Here is a 16,794-nt window from a genome sequence, read left to right on the forward strand (position 1 = left end):
CTGTAAGTAACCCAAATTAAGCTCATTGGTTCACTAAGTGGGACTTTGGAGGTACCCATACTTTGGTCTGTCCTGGGTTCCCTATCTGGGGTGAGTAGATGAGTGGTGTGTTTTGTCTCCCCAGGAAGAGTTCCAATGATGAACAATCCCGCCAAAGCCCACCTTGGGGACCAGTGACTTTATTGGGCTTACTTACTAAGCATGAGGAAGGGGTTAGTTACAGGAGCGTGGGTGACCCGAAAGCAGTTGACCATCAGAAAGGTCTTACCCCAACCTTCCACACTCTGTAATCTAGCATCTCTACTGGGACAGAGCCAAGTGCAGTAAGGGCAAAATTCCATGAAAATGGTAGGAGATGCAGAGGGAAGGCCTGAATCTCAGGTGAGAGGCCAATCATCCTTTCTGTCCCCTTCTTCTGAGGACAGTCAACAGCCTGATCTCGTGTGCATGTCACAACTATTCTGATGACTGACAGCTGTCACGTTAATCCTGACATTCTATAACATGTTCTCTTCTGCACCCCAGCCACTGTCCTTGAGCCAGCCACATGCCCACCCCTGGCCGAGACCCATACACTTGGCTGCCTCTCTCCAAATCATTTCTCAACCCAACCAAGCTCCCTTCTAGACTCTGGAGGAGAGCACCTTGGCTGCCCAGGCACTCACTGAAACAGTTTACTCCCTCCTGGGAGGGATTAGCCACTCTAAGGATTGATTCAAGACACACCCATACATTACAATGCTCCAACTGTTTGCTCTTTCTAAATTCCTGAGCAGGATATTTACACATGAAAAGTTCACTAGAAATGGTGTTCTGACAGAGGCTTGAGGGAGATAAATCCCGGGTGGTGTCTGAGTGGGGCAGCCCAACTGTGTGGTTATACACCTCCCTTTTTATAGCATAGGGACTTGCACTTCTATTATCAGAGCTTTGGGACCAAAACGGAAGTGCTGGTAGGAAAGGCATTTCAGAAAGAGCAATAGACAGGACTTGTCCTATTCCTCAAACGAGTAAGAAAGAAAAGCTACATCACTCTTTGGGTGTGATTACTTAAAATAGGCACTTTCTGGAAGGCAATTTCCTGGAAGACCTAGTTCAGTTTAGAATCCTTGTCCTCATCCCTATTCAGCGTTGGGAAGGTATCATAAGCAAGGATTAATGAGTCCAACACGTGTATAGCAAGACGATGACATTCAACCCCCAACAAGAAAGGCTGGATTATGCGCTACCTTTATTCCACAACTGATGAGTACAGTCCTCCCAGCCCTAGCCAAAACAGTGCAATTTAGGGGCATGATTTGGATGCAGAATGCCTGGTTTACTACAGTCTAAGGCCAAACAACACGGGGAAGTCCTCAGAAAGTGGCGATCATTCATTATGTGCCAAACTGGCCTTATGTTAGGCCTTACAATCACAGAAAAATTTTGGAATAGCGATATTGACTCCCTGGTTTGTTTCTCCCTCAAGACTCGGACAATGCCAGGAGACCAAACCAAGAGAGCCGAAAGCTTTTAGAATTCGGCCGACATCAACAGGTAACGTCCTCAGGTGGAAAACAACCAACCAACCAACCAACCAACCAACCAACCAACCAACCAACCAACCAACCAAACAACCAACCAGAAAACGTTGGAGGAGATACAAAGCAAGGCCTACAGCCCGGGCGCTCAGAGGAGCTTGGTAGAGAGGGCCATGAAAATGTTGGAGAAATTTCAGTGACTGGGGACTAACGTTAGGAACTGACCCCAAACCTCGGATCGGCACACCTGGACTCCAGTAAGGTCGCCAACGATCAGAGAACCACTCTCAGCCAATCTCTGAACCCAACACCTTCTTCCTAGCTGAGCCTACGCTCTCCCCACCAGAGGGAGTCGTGGGCCCCAGGGGCAACGGCGGCCTCAGTGTCCCGACGAACTGCTAGGAAGCAGGCAGATTTTCAGAGAGCGTGGGTCGGGAAAAAAATCCAGTCCGGGTTTTGACTGAACGGGGGGCCGGGAAGGCTGCGAGGACTGGAGCAGGGGGCGGGCGGCGGCGAAGACACCACACAAACAGCTCGCGCCCAGGACGCCTCGGTAGGCCCCGAGCGCGCGGGCGGGCGGGCGCAGGGCCCGGAGAGGCGCGCGCCTGTCGGGCCGCCGGCCGCATGGAGCGCAGCACGGCCCGCGGCTCCCGGGCGCTGCAGGCGGAGGCAGCGGCGGCGGCAGCGGCGCGCTCGCTCACACCCACCCCCGCCCGCGGCCGGCGCGCCGCCCCGCCGTAGCCGCCGGCGTCCCCGCGGGCCGGGCCAGCGAAGGCGGCGCCCGCGCGTCCTCCAGCCAGCGGCAGCGGCCAGCCCCGGAGGCGGCCCCGCAGCGCCGCAGCCGCGCGTTCCCCGGGCCCGAGCAGCCGCCGCCGCAGCCGCCGCAGGCGCGAGGAGCCCGGCGCTCCGGGCCGCAGCCCGGCGCAGGCATGCAGGGCGAGGCGCCTGGCCAAGCGTCCCAGCCTGGGCAGCCGCCGCGGGGGCGCTGCGCCCGCTCCCGCCCCCGAGGCCGCCGCGCTGGGGCTCCCGCCCCCCGGCCCCAGCCCCGCCGCCGCTGCAACCGGGAAGCTGGAGGCCGCCGCTCCCGCCGCCGCGCGGGACCGGTCCCTCGCGCGCCGCCGCCGCCGCCTCGTCGCCGGTTCTGCTACTGCTGGGCGAGGAGGACGAGGACGAGGAGGGCGCGGGCCGGAGGCGCAGGGCGCGCGGGCGGCTGGCCGAGAAGCCCCGAGGGGGCGCGGAGGAGGACGACGACGACGAGAGGGAGAGGACGAAGAGGTGGTCGTCGAGGTGGTGGACGGCGACGAGGACGACGAGGACGCCGAGGAGCGCTTCGTGCCCCTCGGACCCGGCCGTGCGCTTCCCAAGGGCCCGGCCCGGGGAGCGGCGAAGGTGCGTGCCGGGGGCGCCGCGGGCTCTTGGGGCAGCTGGGCGCCGGGGAGCGAGCGAGGGAGGAGGCCGAGCGGCGCTGTGCGGCGCGGGCCGGGAGGGGTGTGTCAGGCGGCCGTGGGCAGCGCGCGGAACTGCGGCTCGGCGGAGCCCTGGCGGCCTGGCGTTGCTCAGAGGCCGGGCGGGTTCGTGGTCCCCGTGCCTGTGGGAGAAGAACGCTTCTCCCGGGCAGGGTGGGGAACTTGGGAGCGGGACGAGGTAGGAGAGGATCGCGCCTGATCGGCCCGGCGTTGACATTTTTATTTTGCTTTGGGGACGCAGGAGTGTTTCCCTTGTTTAAGCTTCTGGAAACTAGCAAGCAGCCTGCTCCACCTCCCTCCACCTGAGAACAGTTGTTGATACGTTTCCATCAAAGGCACTTGTGAAGGAATCGTGAGCCTGTGCAGCAATGACCAGGACCTTGGTTCCCGCGTGGTTTTTGCTGGTGTCCCCTTCCCTCCCCGCGCTTTTCCTCGCCTTTCTTAAACTGGACTTCCTAAACATTTTGTGTCGGCTCCCTCCCCTCCCTTAAGGTTACAGCTGAGGGGAGAGGAAAGCCAGAAAGGTGGTGGTGGTGTGGTGGTGGGGTGACGTTCACAGTGATTGCCAGTTTTGGCTAATGCTCGCCAAGTTCCCATCCGCGCTAAAGCACCTAGCGATCTTTCCGTTTTTGTATCTTCAGGAGATAAAGGGTTTATTATTACACAACTGACTGGCTGAGGTTCTATGCACGCTATTGGACAAAGCAAACTGCGTTGAGGTTCATGCACCGTGTGTGTTGCTAAGAAGTTTTGAGGGCAGCAAGTGGCAAACGAGGGAGAGTTGTTTCTCTCCAGACATCCAGACAGCAGAGTAGCCCAAAATTCTTGGGAGTTTTCAGAAGAAAATGCATAATAAACAAGTTGATAGAGATTATTGTTTTTAAAATCTCCTTGTATCCGCTCTCAAAAGTGGCTGGAAGCTTGAACTTATATTTACAATGAAAAGTTCAACAGCAGTTAGGGCAGCCCTGCAATAGATGTGGGAATGAATGTGTTTCTTTTCTAGACCACCCTGAAGTACGACTGCCTGGCTCCCGGTGTGAGAAGATTTGAGCAAACGGTCATTCGGGTGATAGTTTTTGACAGCTGCTTGCTGGAGTCCGGAGTGCCCACACTCATTACTCGGCCTGCTGAAAAGCCTGCTTTGTGTGGCAACAGGATATAGCTGGGTTTCAATTAAGTTCCATAGCATCAGTGACACCGAATAAGACAGACTCCTTAGCGGTTTTGCTCAGACACACTCAATGTGTCAGGGGGTTTGAACAGTGATTACACAATTTGAGATGGAAAAATTAATAAGTTATGCTCTGTGATCCAAGCAGGCCCCATGTAGGAAAGAAGCCTGTTCTTTAAACCCAGAATAGGGTGTGATTGTTAGCATTAGCAGAAAAAATTTTTCACATCTCCAAATGAATTCAAATTCTTTCAAATTTCTAACACATTGCTTTGCTCACAAGTTTTATAGCACATTGCTCACAACTTCTGAGAAGTTACATGTTGAATATGCTGCGGTATAATTTATCTTCTTTCATCACCTTAGCGCTATCCTGATATTGCATCTGAAGAGATTTTTTTTAATGGAACATAACAAATTCATTTGCATTTCTGTGTATCCATGTGCTCATTTGTTTGACAAATATTTACCGAGCACCCCCTTTGTGCCAGGTGCTACTGTGGAACACAGCAGGGTATGACTTTATCATGCTTGCACATGTGTGCGACGTCATAGCATAGCAGCTAGTCAGTGTGTGATCATGACACCTAGGATTTGAGCCGTAGCTACTTCAGCCTTCCCGAGGGGAGCCGGTGACCATGCCAGAGCTGGTTAAAGCAAAGAGATGGGGCTTGATTCAGTAACTGGTTTCTTAGCTCTCCCCTCCTTTCCCATCTTAGCAAGTCTAGCAGGTTATCAGTGCACAGATATTTATGACCTGTACTTTAAACATATTACAATTATATTTGTGTATGTAGCGTGCACATTTGCAGTGGTATGCTCAGGGAAATCAGAGGGCAGCTTTGTATGGAGTCCTTCCTTCCCACCCACCTTTCTGCTTTCCAGAGCTCAAACTCAGGTTGTCTTGCTTGTACGGCAAATGTCCCCACCCTCTGGACATCTCAACTAGTCTTACGACTTGCAGGAAAATACCTCTAAGACTTCTGTTTCCTCCTTCCTGCTTAAGAACCATGTTTGTCTGATTTAGGAGCTGTCGCAGAAATCGCTCTGGAGCCGGTGGGTGGAAATTTACTATGACTGTGTATTGCAGTGAGTACCAGAGTACGGGAGGGCAGCCAGTGGTGGGGATGGCAGGCAAGCAGTTTGAAACAGCCGGGTTCTTCTGCCCAGTGCATCCTCCTTACAGATGTAAATTAAGTGCACTGTGTGCTGAGCTGATCCTGCCTTGGTGCTTGGATCACGACTGAGGAAACCGAAGCAAGGGAGTGGGGGGATGGGAAAAAGACAAGAATTGCCTGGCGGACCTGGGGTAACTGGGAGGGAAATGGTGCTAATTTTATTTAGATTCTAGAAAGAAAAGAGAAGACTTCTGGTGGGGGGAGCGACACCCTTCTTGGGAGGGGACACATGATCTTTAAGCAGAGAGGCATTGCACAGGATCCTCCCAAGATCCTAGACCAGGAAGTAGTGGTTGTAACTCTCAGGTGAGAAGCTGGAACTTGGCAGGAAGGAGGTCCGCGTCCAAGGCAGGCCTGGGCCGGTATAGAGAAAAGGAGGATCTTAAAAGATACAGTGTGGTGTCTCTGGGATGTTTCATCAGGAAGAGCTTGCCAGGTGGCTGGTAGGGGGGGAGGCTGGAGACCCGCAGTGGGTGCTGGGAGAGCATGAGGTACTGTTGCTCACACAGCCCTCGGAGACTGAGCGCTCCTTGGCATTAGCGGCCGGCGGGAGTGGGCTGAAGACAGTGGACCAATTCAGGGTCCCTTGTGAAGCTCATCCTGCCAGAGTGTTTGATGGCCTGGGTAAAGAAAGCAAAGGAAGAGAGGAATTCCTAATGAACTGGCAAAGGATGCTGTGAGCCCTTTGCTGAGACTGGGGGAACTGCAGGCCTGAGGGCTCTGCTAGGACGGATGAGGAGTGAGGTGATGGGGGGTTTGGAGGGGGAGGCTGCAGGCAGGCTGGTGCACTTAGGATGAGGATCTGAGGGGGAGGCCTGGGCTAGAAAGGGAATTTGAAAATCAGCAGCCTGTTGATGTCAGAGGCCATACGGTCGTCTCATAGAGTGGCACCTTGGGCCGGGCTCTGGATGCAACACCACTTCAGTGGGTTCTAGGAGAAGCTGGTGGAGGTGGTCGAAGTAGTATCAGATGTGTAGAAAATGCAATGTTCAGAAATGAAGAGAAGAAATCGCTTCAAAAACCGAGGGACAAGTAGTAAGATGTTGAATAAATACAAAGAGACATTCCTTTGTGCTAGGTAAAAGGAAACTTGGTGCTGTTTTTCTTAAAGGTTCATTCTTACTTGTCTGGATGCTTTGCCTGCATGTCTATGTGTGCACCGTGTGTGTGCAGTGCCATGGAGCCCAGAAGAGGATGTCATCTCTCTGAACTGGAGTTAGATGGTTGTGAGCCCTCATGTGGGTACATGAATTGAAGCGAGGATTTCTGAAAGAGCTGCAAGTGCTCACCACTGAGCCATATCTCCAGCCCCCCCCCTTTATTCCTGGTAGAAGTTTGTGCTGTAGTCAGGAGGACTAAGCCTTGAGCAAGGCGAGGCTGTTAGGGTATGTGTATAGAACTCTCTGGAGTAAGAAAGGTCTATTTTGTTTCTTACAGGTGAGGTGAAGTGAGCTCAGGACTAGTGATGAGAATGACAGGCCTTGTCCCAAAGAAGCCACACCTGGTGGTTTTCTATTGCTTTGAAACTTTGTTCCAGATTACCATACTTTTAACCCTCCTTGGATACAGCCAAGTCTTCCACGAGTTAGGACTCCAATTTCAGCCTGAATTTTACCTGTTGCTAAGTCTCACAAAGCCATGGATTAGATGGGCTGATTTCTCATTTGGAGTTTGGCCAAGAAAGACTTCCCTGCTAGGTGCAGAATGAAGGGGCAGAATTCATTTCCCTGAATGAGAAAGGTGCTGACTGCACCTGAGTGCTTCGTCTTTCCTGGAGCTCATTCCTCCAGTGTATCCTTCCTACAGCTGTTTGTCCTGTAGGCCTCCTCAGGATGGCCTCTTGTTACAATCAAACAAACAAAGAGAATCTTGGGGCCACCAGTAGGGTTATCTTCCTTGGGCACACGTGAACTCCTTGTCTTTGCCACATTGTCTTGGTTGGAAACAAGTTAACAGGTTGTGTCTAGTCTAAAAGGCAGATATTATCCAAGTAGGTGGAGATGTGAGGATCACTGGGCATCATCCTGGGAAGTAAGAAAGGAACAGGAGCGGAGGAGGTGGGGGAGTGGGGATGGAGTGTCACTGCATAGGGAAAGCACCTGGCAAGCTGTACAGGAGGGACCTGGAACCCAGGTGGAAGAACTGGAAAAGGCAGAGATGGTGGAGGACTAGCTGGGGTCCAGTTTTTATATAGATGATGGTGGTCAGGTGACTAGCGCATGGCCGAGAGCCTCTGTCCTCCCATGCAGAGGGCAGGAGCAGATGAGAGTGCCAGAGGTTGCGCTAAGAGCTGGAAACGTGTCTGGGAGAGCAGGAAAGCTAGCAGGCTAGGGAGATGAAGTGGAGTTGCCAGACCCCATAGAGAACCCATCTGGGGTTTGCAGTTCCATGTTTATAGAGCAAGAAGCTTGCCTGCGCGTGTGGTTTCCCCAACTCCATGCTCTGGCCTCCTGCACAGAATGATAATCATAAAAGCAATCCCAGAGAACACATGTGGAGTGACTCACGTGGCCAGTGCAATTGCTTTCCCCTTCACAGGCACCGTAGCCAGCATGAGCGAGAGGCAGGGCAGGTGAAGGTACAAAGCGCTAAGATGCACGGCCACAGACTGGAGTCCTAGGCAGTCTTCTGCCCAGCTGCCCTGTGGAAAAGGCAAAGCTGGGTTAAGCAGGGTGGAGTTTCAGCAGGAGTCCTGGCTGTGGAAAGAAGGAGTGGGACTGACTGGTCCTTGCTGGTGCTGCCTGGGCTCTGAGGGACCACGGGATACAGAATAATAAAGGCAGGAGAGACTGGGGGCGGAGTAGTAAAACAGTTGTGGAGGAAATAGTGGTTAAATCAATAAAGCCATGACAGTGAGATTTCAAAAGAGTGCTAAGAGTGTTTTCTGCATCCTTTTGAGGCAGGAATTATCCTAAATATTTCATCTGGAGGAGGACTTCCTGAGATTGTAAAACTCGAATTAGTGAGGCCTCCTTTCTCCAGCTGGGGATACCAGATTAGGCGATATCCCACTTCAAGATAAATGGTTGCAAATAGAGGCATGAGTTTGCCACCATAGCCTGGGCTTTTATCCACACCTTGTTCTCTGTGGTCTGTTTGGGTCTTGTGTTTCTAGGTTCTTACCACCATATTCAAATAATTTTAAATGCACATACATAGTAAATTAGCAAGAAGTTTTATTTCATTTATTTAAAAATTTCTGTATGGTGATGGTGGTGGTGTTGTGTGTGTATGTGTATACAGGTACACGTATACTGCATGTTCATGTGGAAGTCAGGATAACTCTGGGGAGTTGGGTCTTTCTGCTTTGTTGAGGTGAGGTTTTTGTTGTCTGTTACATTGTGTACTCTGGGCTAGCTGGCCTGTTAGCCCCTAGGAGATTCTCTTGTTTCTGCCTCTCACCTTTTGTCTTACAGTAAGCATGTGATACCTATAGATGCTTCCCACACACATCCACCTTTTTAAAAACCGCCCTCTTGTATCAAACGGAGGCCCTCGGGCCTTTGATCCACTGAACTTTCTCACAATCCCAGTGTGTTTTACTCAGAGACACTATACAGAATGCACTACAAGGAATCAGTGCACCACTTCAGCCAGAATGGCTAAGAGTAGCAGTTATTGTTTGGGGCTTCTTTTATGGGGTCCAGGAGGAGTTGGTTGCTATGGGGAGCAGCACAAGTGATCCTCTGTTTTGATTGACAAGCCTGAGGTATGTGAGTCTTTCTTTAGTGTGTGCGTTCTTTCCCACATGCGTGTGCACGCCCAGGCATAAAGTGGGAAAAAGGGATTTTCCCTCAAAGTTGCATAGTTGGTTCAGGCTGGACTGGCCCTCTGCCTCGAGTTCCCAGACACAAACCAGGACATTTTTAAATAGAAACTAAACACAAAAGGAGAATTACCAAGGATTTGCCAGAGGAAGGGAGTTGTTGGAAGCGGAAACCAAGGTATAGGTGGATGCAGCTCAGTGCAGTTGGGCGTCCCAGGTTGCTGAGTGCATTGCTGGAGAAGGTGTGTGGATATAGGGAGCTTTCCATTCACTTGGCTGTTCCAGTCTGAAATCCTCTAATGTGCAGCTAGGAACTACTGCCCATTTTTCACTGATGGCAGAGAAAGCAGAAAAATTGATGCTACTGAGTATCTGGGATGCACTACTTTATTGCCGTAGCGCCCCTCCCTCCCTACATTTGGTCATGAACTGAAACAAGAAGAAAAACTCGGTATTACAGTGATTTCTGTTTCCCATGCGTAAGGACCATCTCCTGAGAGGGCCTCTGCAAATATGGAGTGACACGGTGAACAGTACTTCAGCTAAGGTTTTACTAACAACTCAGTAACAGGGCAGAGTCAAACAGGGAAGGCTTTGATGATATCTCCATTTTTGGCAAAGACAGAACAGTCGGGAGCTTGGATAACAGGACCCAGGACAGTGCTTTCCAGTGCTATGTAGAAGTTTAACCAAGCAGAACTCAGCAATCTAGAGAGTTTGATAATTCATTGATATCATAAATTACAAGGAACCTGAAAGTTCATCAAGATTTCCTGTATTGAAAAACTGCAGAGAGAATGCTTTTAAATGAAGGAATGTACATTAGCAAGACTGCTCTCAGTGCCCCTAGTGTTAATTAGACACAGTCCATGGCTCTGGGCCAGCTCTCCTGGGTGGCTAACACATTTTCCAGCTTATCTCTTGACCATCAGATGACTCAAGGCGCCTTTGGCACAGACCCTGAGTCCCACACTGCTTTCCAGTTTGCTAACAACTGCATGTTTTACAGATTGTCTGTGTTGGCCCATGGAGAAGGTGTGTGCTAAAGATACCACACACGGTTGTCCGTTAGAGACCTGTAGACTGCTGGAGTGAGAAGGGACACGGAGATTAACTAGTAATCTGATTCCCTGCCTTGTCTGTGGAGGACGCAAATACCTGTCCAACTCTAACTTTTGATACCGGGCCTCTCTCTGCCCACCCGTAGTCACCCCCCTCTGCTGTGATTGTTCCTGGAATGACCCTCACACCACTCTGTTGGAGTTGTGGATAGGGACAGCACGGTTTTCCAAAGTATTCCGCTTCTAACTTTGAAAAGCTCATTCTCCTGTGTTACTGTGGGGGTGGGGTGGGATGCCTGACTTGCCACTGGTATGAATCCTGCCTGGGCCTGTCCCTTTCCCCCTCCCTGTGAGGCTTTCAGAGGACATGCATACTTAAGAGAATGGTTACAAATAGAAAGTCACTGTGAGCTGCTGGCCATGACCCCTTGTGCAGCGTGTACCTGGTAAGCTTGCCTAGCAAAAGTAGTTAGTAGCCGTGAATTTGGGTCTCTTTTGTTAGCACTTGGCCATGGTTGTATAGGACTGCCCATACCACAAGATTAACAAAAGGGGACCAGAACCCCCTTAACTCTTAATGAGAAGGAGCCAAAGCGAGCAACAGCCCTTGCACATGGCTGAAGTTTAAATCCCTAGGACTGGATTTATTCAGTCCCATCCCAGTTAGATGAGTATGCACTCATCTAACTGCTCTGGCAGTCATGAGGGATGGATGCCTGCTGTTCCTGCCCTGCTGCACCTGCAAATCAGAACTTGAGATCTGTGTGAAGCAGTCTTTGTCCCAGTGACACTGATATTTGCCTAAGTCAGACCTTCAGCTGCCCCATACAGTTTCATCTTAAGGCGAATGCACAGCTTTTGACTGACTTTTGGAAGCATTTCACAATACTTGCAAACTCTTATGACCAACCTTGTGGCTTGGTCAGATACCTGATTCCAAACCAGGATGATCGCTATGTCCTTTCGTGGCTGTGCTCGTTCTTTGGTGGGATACTTGGTGTACACAGGGAACTAGCAGTGCCCAGGCTGTCTCTGCTTCCAGGGAGCCCGCAGCCTGCCAGATGCTCTGTAGGGAGCTGTGAAGTCCTCTGCTCCCTTCGCATCTCATACGATCATGATTAGCTCTTTCAGGCCAACTTACTGGGTCACAACTTGGCATGTAATTTTGATATATACCTTAAAACAATGCAACCAAACAATTTATATAAAGAAAATTATATGGTCTGGCCAGCAGGTAATTCCTAGACTGAATTTAGCAAGTACCTGCAGTTGTTGCTCTTTAGTGAATAAGAAGTATCAGAATATATAACTCTGAAATATGGGAGAGTAGAATTGGAATGATTAAATTCATTTCACTGAAGATACTGTTTTGGAAAATCCTGTGTTAGAATTTGTGGGAAAGACAGATTTAATTGTCGAGGTTTTGTGTGTGTGTGTGTGTGTGTGTGTGTGTGTGTGTGCGTGCGCACACAGGCACATACATGCATCTGTATGTAGAGGCCAGTGGTCAGTGTTAGGCATATCATTCACCATTAAATTAATTAATTAATTAAAAACTTATTGTGGGTTTTTGGAGTGTGTGTGTATGTGTATGTATGTCCACGTATCATATATGAGGGACTTAGGTCTCCCTGTGGCTGGAATGGCAGCATTGTGAGCTGCCATGTGGGTGCTGGGAACCAAACTCAGGCTCTCTGGAAGAACAGCCAGTGCTGGGTCATGTCTCCAGTCTCACCATTTTCTTTTTTTGAAACAAGGTCTCTTTCTGAATGTGGAGCCCATTGATTCAGCTAGACTGGATAACCCCTGCGCCCTCAGGATCAGCGTCTTTGCCTCCTCAGCATTGCAGTGTGCACTGCCATGCCTGGCTTTTTATGGAGGTACTGCAGATCTGAACAGCTGTGTGGCAGGCTCCTTAGTGACTGACTGAGCCCTGTCCGCAGCCTCTTCTGTAGAGTTTTGGAAAGTCTAAACATCACAGAAATGTACATTTGGATTGGGAGTAGTTTGGGTTGTAGGACCCCTCAGGTCTATGAGGGTGAAGAAGTAGAAAGTACCTTTTGGGCTTGTTCTGTGAGGGCTTGGTTCTGTGGCTTTCCCAGGGGATTCTCGGGGACATCCTCGCTTCCCCTATGTCCCTTTCATAGTGGAAGATGTAAGGATAGTACTATCTCTATTTTAGGGCACACCGAGTAGCCAATCAAAATGAGTGAATATCAAGTGTGACAGACAGCGTTTTAAATTTAATCCAATCTGTCTGCCTGCCTTCCTCCCGCACTCCCTCCTTTCCTTCTTTCTCTTTCTTTTAAAGACTGTATATCCTAAAATTTTATTTGCCAAATCTTGCAGTCAAGGTAATTATCTGCTGATGGGACCTTCAGTGTTGTCTCTTTAGTAAGATTCCACAAGAGCAGACTCGAGTCCAAGCCGATGACTCCGCAGTGCCCCCGGCTCCCTCCTAGTTTCTGGCAATCAGGAGGGGACTTGCTGCAGAGCAGGCTCTGGCTTCAAGCCTGGCTTTGCAGTATCCTTCCTGTGATCAGCCTCACTGACAGGCTCCTCTGCTTCAGTGTTAGCAGTTGTTGGAGAACGTGTCCCAGAGACCTCCCCAGTGTGGTTGTGAATGTTAGTGCAGGTCCCTCATGCTTTTTGGAAAGCATTGGTTTGTAAGTGATTTACAGTCCCAAGTCCCGCTCCTCTGGTATTGTGCCCCCAAGGCATTTCAGAGAGCTGTTTCCCCAGCTGACCCACCTGAGCTGAGGTAAGGTAGTGAGCTTTATCCTTCCCTCCCAGCCCAGAAAGCTGCCACTCATTTATCTAGTCACAGAGGCCAGAGGCTGTCGCAGCCTCCAGTGACTACAGTGTGTGTGCCCTTGCAGCCTGCTGAGGCTGTCTTCTCTCTTCCTCATTTGCATCTCGGGTGTGGGCTTGCCCTTCCCAGATTTCTGTCTTTAGGACTTGGTGAAGGGAGGATGGGGATCATTAGCCTGAAGTTTACCTGCTGTACTTTCTTTATCTCCTCTGAGGGAGCTGCCCAGTGAGACAGGGTTCTGAGTCAGCTCTGGAAAATCCAGGTAAACAGAGAACAGATTTTCTCCCGTAATAAAACCTTTGAGGACGGCAGTGAGTCGGAAGAGTCACAGAACACTGCCTGTGTCATAGTGTGTCCCGAGGCCATTGGCAGCCTCTGGAAAGGTGAACGCAGTTGGCTCGTTTGTCTATTTTACAAGCTTTCTAGACTGAACGCTCCTCCCCTGTTTCCAGAGCACTTTTCCTTTGAGTAGCCTTTAGGAAATATTGGTTTATAATTCCTTTTTTTCACTGGGAGAGCCAGAAGTGTCTGCCTAATGACTTGATAAAGAACTGAAAACCTGGGCCAGGGGGATGGTTCAGCAGGTAAAAATGTATGCTTGTGTAAGTCTGATGTGATGACCCGAATTCCACCCCCAAGATTCACATTAAAGTAAAATAAAATAAAATAAAAAAAAGCTGGTTAGGCAGTGTTGGCACACACCTTTAATCCCAAGCACTTGGGAGGCAGAAGCAGGCGGATTTCTGTGAGTTCGAGGCCAGCCTGGTCTACAGAGCTAGTTCCAGGATAGCCAGGGCTACATAGCAAAATCCTGTCTTGAAAAGCCAACGGGGGTGTGTGGGAGAACTGGGGAGCAAAGCTGAACAGCTTCCTGTGTTGGTTCCCACCTGTAATCCCAGCACCTGTGGCAGGATAGAAGGTGGACACAGGAACGTCACTCAGAAACATGGCGCTCACAGTGACGGAAAACAGCGAGCCCTGCCTCAGAGCAGAATGGGAGGACGGCTTCAGAGAGTTGTGCTTTGACCTCTACTTTTTTGCTATGGCATGGGCGCCCCACCCCCAGGGCCCCACCCCTAGTGCTCATACTTGATAGCCACACTAAATTTATTTTATTTTAGAGATTTTTTTTGTTTTGTTTTTTGAGACAGTGTTTCTCTTTATAACAGTCCTGGCTATCCTGAAACTCGCTTTGTAGACCAGACTGGCCTTGAACTTACTGAGATCCATCTGTCTCTGCCTCCCAAGTGCTGGGATTAAAGGCCTGCGCCACTGCAGCCCAGCTGAGATTTTATTTTTTTAAGGCAGCATCTCACTAAGTAAGTCTGGCTCTCCTGGAACTCGCCGTGTAGACTAGGCTGGTCTTGAACTCACAGAGATCTGTTTGCCATGCTTCTCAAGTGCTGTGGTTAAAGGTGTGCACCATCACACCTGGCAGTTCATTTTTTAGCGCACATGTATGTTACATGAGTGTACCTGGAGAGGCTAGAAAGGGGTGTCAGATGCCCTGGAACTGGGCCACAGGCAGTTAGAAGCAGCCTGACGTGATTGCTGGGAACTGAACTTAAATCCTCTGTAAGACCAATGAGTGCCTAACCAATAAACTCTTTCCCCATTAAAAAAAGAGAAAAAACTATCATCATCATCATCATCATCATCATCATCTTGAGGTAGGGTCTCACATATAGTCCTATCTGGCTAGAAGAGATCCACCTACTTATGCCTCTTGAATGTTGGGATTAAATGTAAACCCCTATGCCCCACTAAAATGGTCTTATTAATAATATAAACTGTTAACAAGCATGGTGGCACCCAGCTGTAAACTTGTCTACTCTGGAAGGTTGAGGGAGGAGGATCGCTTGAGCCCAGGAGTTAGAGACCAGCCCTGGCAAAGAGTAAGATCCCATATGCAAATAAACAACAAACATTATCATGTACAGAGAGGAAATAAAGTGTTCTTAGTGGGCCTGACAGATTCAATATTGATTTCTGGGGGAATTATTTCATCTGGTGCATTTTTGGCTTTTCTAGCTATAAGCTTCATTCTCGTGTGAGAAGTAGAGAACATTAACTTTCTACGAGGCCAAATAGGGAGGTTTGAGAAGTGTGGTTGTACTAGATTTAAAAATATTGAGGGAGCAAAACACCACAAGGCATTTATAGCAGATTATTAATCTGCCTTCACGTCCCCAAAGAATAATGATGGGGATACCAGGGCAGCATAAATGAAAGGACTTCTTCAGTTGACCAAGATGAGGGATTGACACCGTTCTGTGGGCACAGAGCGCCGAGTGCCACGGGACGGACTCCTGGATGTTGCTAAACATTGTTACGTGTTCCACCACTCATACCTCACAGCCTCCATCTCCTCATGGCTAGCCTCGTTTGACCCTCTGGATAAACGCAGAGGTTCGTGACAATTTCCTCGTTTTATGGATGTGGAGAAGCAGCACAGAAATGGCAGCTTCTGTGGAAAGAAATACATATGAGGTAATTTCATGTCAAATGACACAGATATTTGTCAAACATTTCAGAAAACAGTTGGGACCAACAGATTTAAAAAATAATTGGAGTCGGTACCTAAGCAACAATGGAAATTCAAGGAGAGAGGAGACTTTTTTGGATCAACTTACAAATTAAAACAATGTGAATTCATAAGTTGTCAAGTGTCTTCACGTGATTTGTGCCACGCAGTCAGCTGTGTGTTATTCTCTGAACACTGAGCTGCACATTTTCTATTAATTTGGGTCGAGATCGAAAGTTTAATTAAGAACACGTTCTTCAAATGCATGTTTTGGACAGTGTTTTCAATTAGTAGATCCATGTTCTTCCAACTCAAAGTGAACCTAACAAAATACTAGAAAACTAATAAAAAGATTTGAATGACCATCTTAGAACTCACAGAAAATCAGTGTGAAATGTTCTTTTTGGAAGAGAAGTAGTGTTGCTCCGTCATATGTCGCTTGTAGCAACAGTGCTGGGGTGGAGGAATAGCTCGCATGGTAAGGAGCGTGCCGTGCGTGCGTGTGTGAGGACCTGAATTCCGTCCTCAGAGCCCCGGTGAGGAAGCTGGGTGTCGTGATACACCATGAAGAAATTTATAATCCCCTGTGGTGGGGCCCAGAGGCGGTTAATCCTTGAGGCTTGCTGGTCAGCCAACACTGCCTGGTTGCTGCTCACTAATTAAGAGCACTTGCTGTTCTTCTAGAGGACCTGTGTCTTTTCAGGGGCCTTCCTCATTTTTACTATTATTTTAAAACTCTGTGTGTGTTGAGGTTCCCGAGGAGGTCTGAAGAGGGCATGAGATGCCTCTGGAGTTGGAGTGACAGGTGGTTATGATCGGTCCAGTGTAGCTGCTGGCAACTGAATTTGAGTCCTCTGCAGGAAGCAAGTGTTCTTAAGTTCTGAGCCATCTCTCCAACCCAAAGATTAACTGTGCATGTATGTGTGCAGATGTTCACTTTTGTACTGGTGTCTGTGGAGGCTGGAATGAAGCGGTAGCTCCTCTGAAGCTCACAGTCACAGGCGGTCACACTCCACCTCATGTAAGAACCCCTGGGGCTGACAGTCACACGCAGTCACACTCCACCTCATGTAAGAACCTCTGCAGCTCAGTCACACGTGGTCACACTCCACCTCATGTAGGTACTGGGAGGTTAAAATCCTGTGCAACAGCAGGACGCTCCTGTTGTTTTGAGATAGGGTCTCACTGTGTGGCTCAGCTGGCCTGGAACTCACTTTGTGGACCACACTGTCCTTGGGCTCAGAGATCTACTCGCTTCTGCCTCCTGAGTGTTGAGATGAAGGCATGGGATGA

At 49.6% G+C, this 16,794-nt stretch overlaps 1 protein-coding gene across 1 annotated transcript in view; it reads left to right on the forward strand.

The window, feature by feature from the left end:
• The first annotated feature begins 355 nt into the window (after positions 1-355).
• Positions 356-16,794, forward strand: part of Znf704 (zinc finger protein 704) — a 199,651-nt gene continuing 183,212 nt past the window's right edge. The window contains 4 exon segments of the mRNA XM_042055945.1: positions 356-381; positions 2,438-2,576; positions 2,578-2,781; positions 2,784-2,909. Coding sequence (XP_041911879.1) covers positions 356-381; positions 2,438-2,576; positions 2,578-2,781; positions 2,784-2,909 — 495 coding nt within the window.

The sequence above is a fragment of the Arvicola amphibius genome, chromosome 11, assembly GCF_903992535.2.
Source record: "Arvicola amphibius chromosome 11, mArvAmp1.2, whole genome shotgun sequence".
Lineage (NCBI taxonomy): Eukaryota > Metazoa > Chordata > Mammalia > Rodentia > Cricetidae > Arvicola > Arvicola amphibius.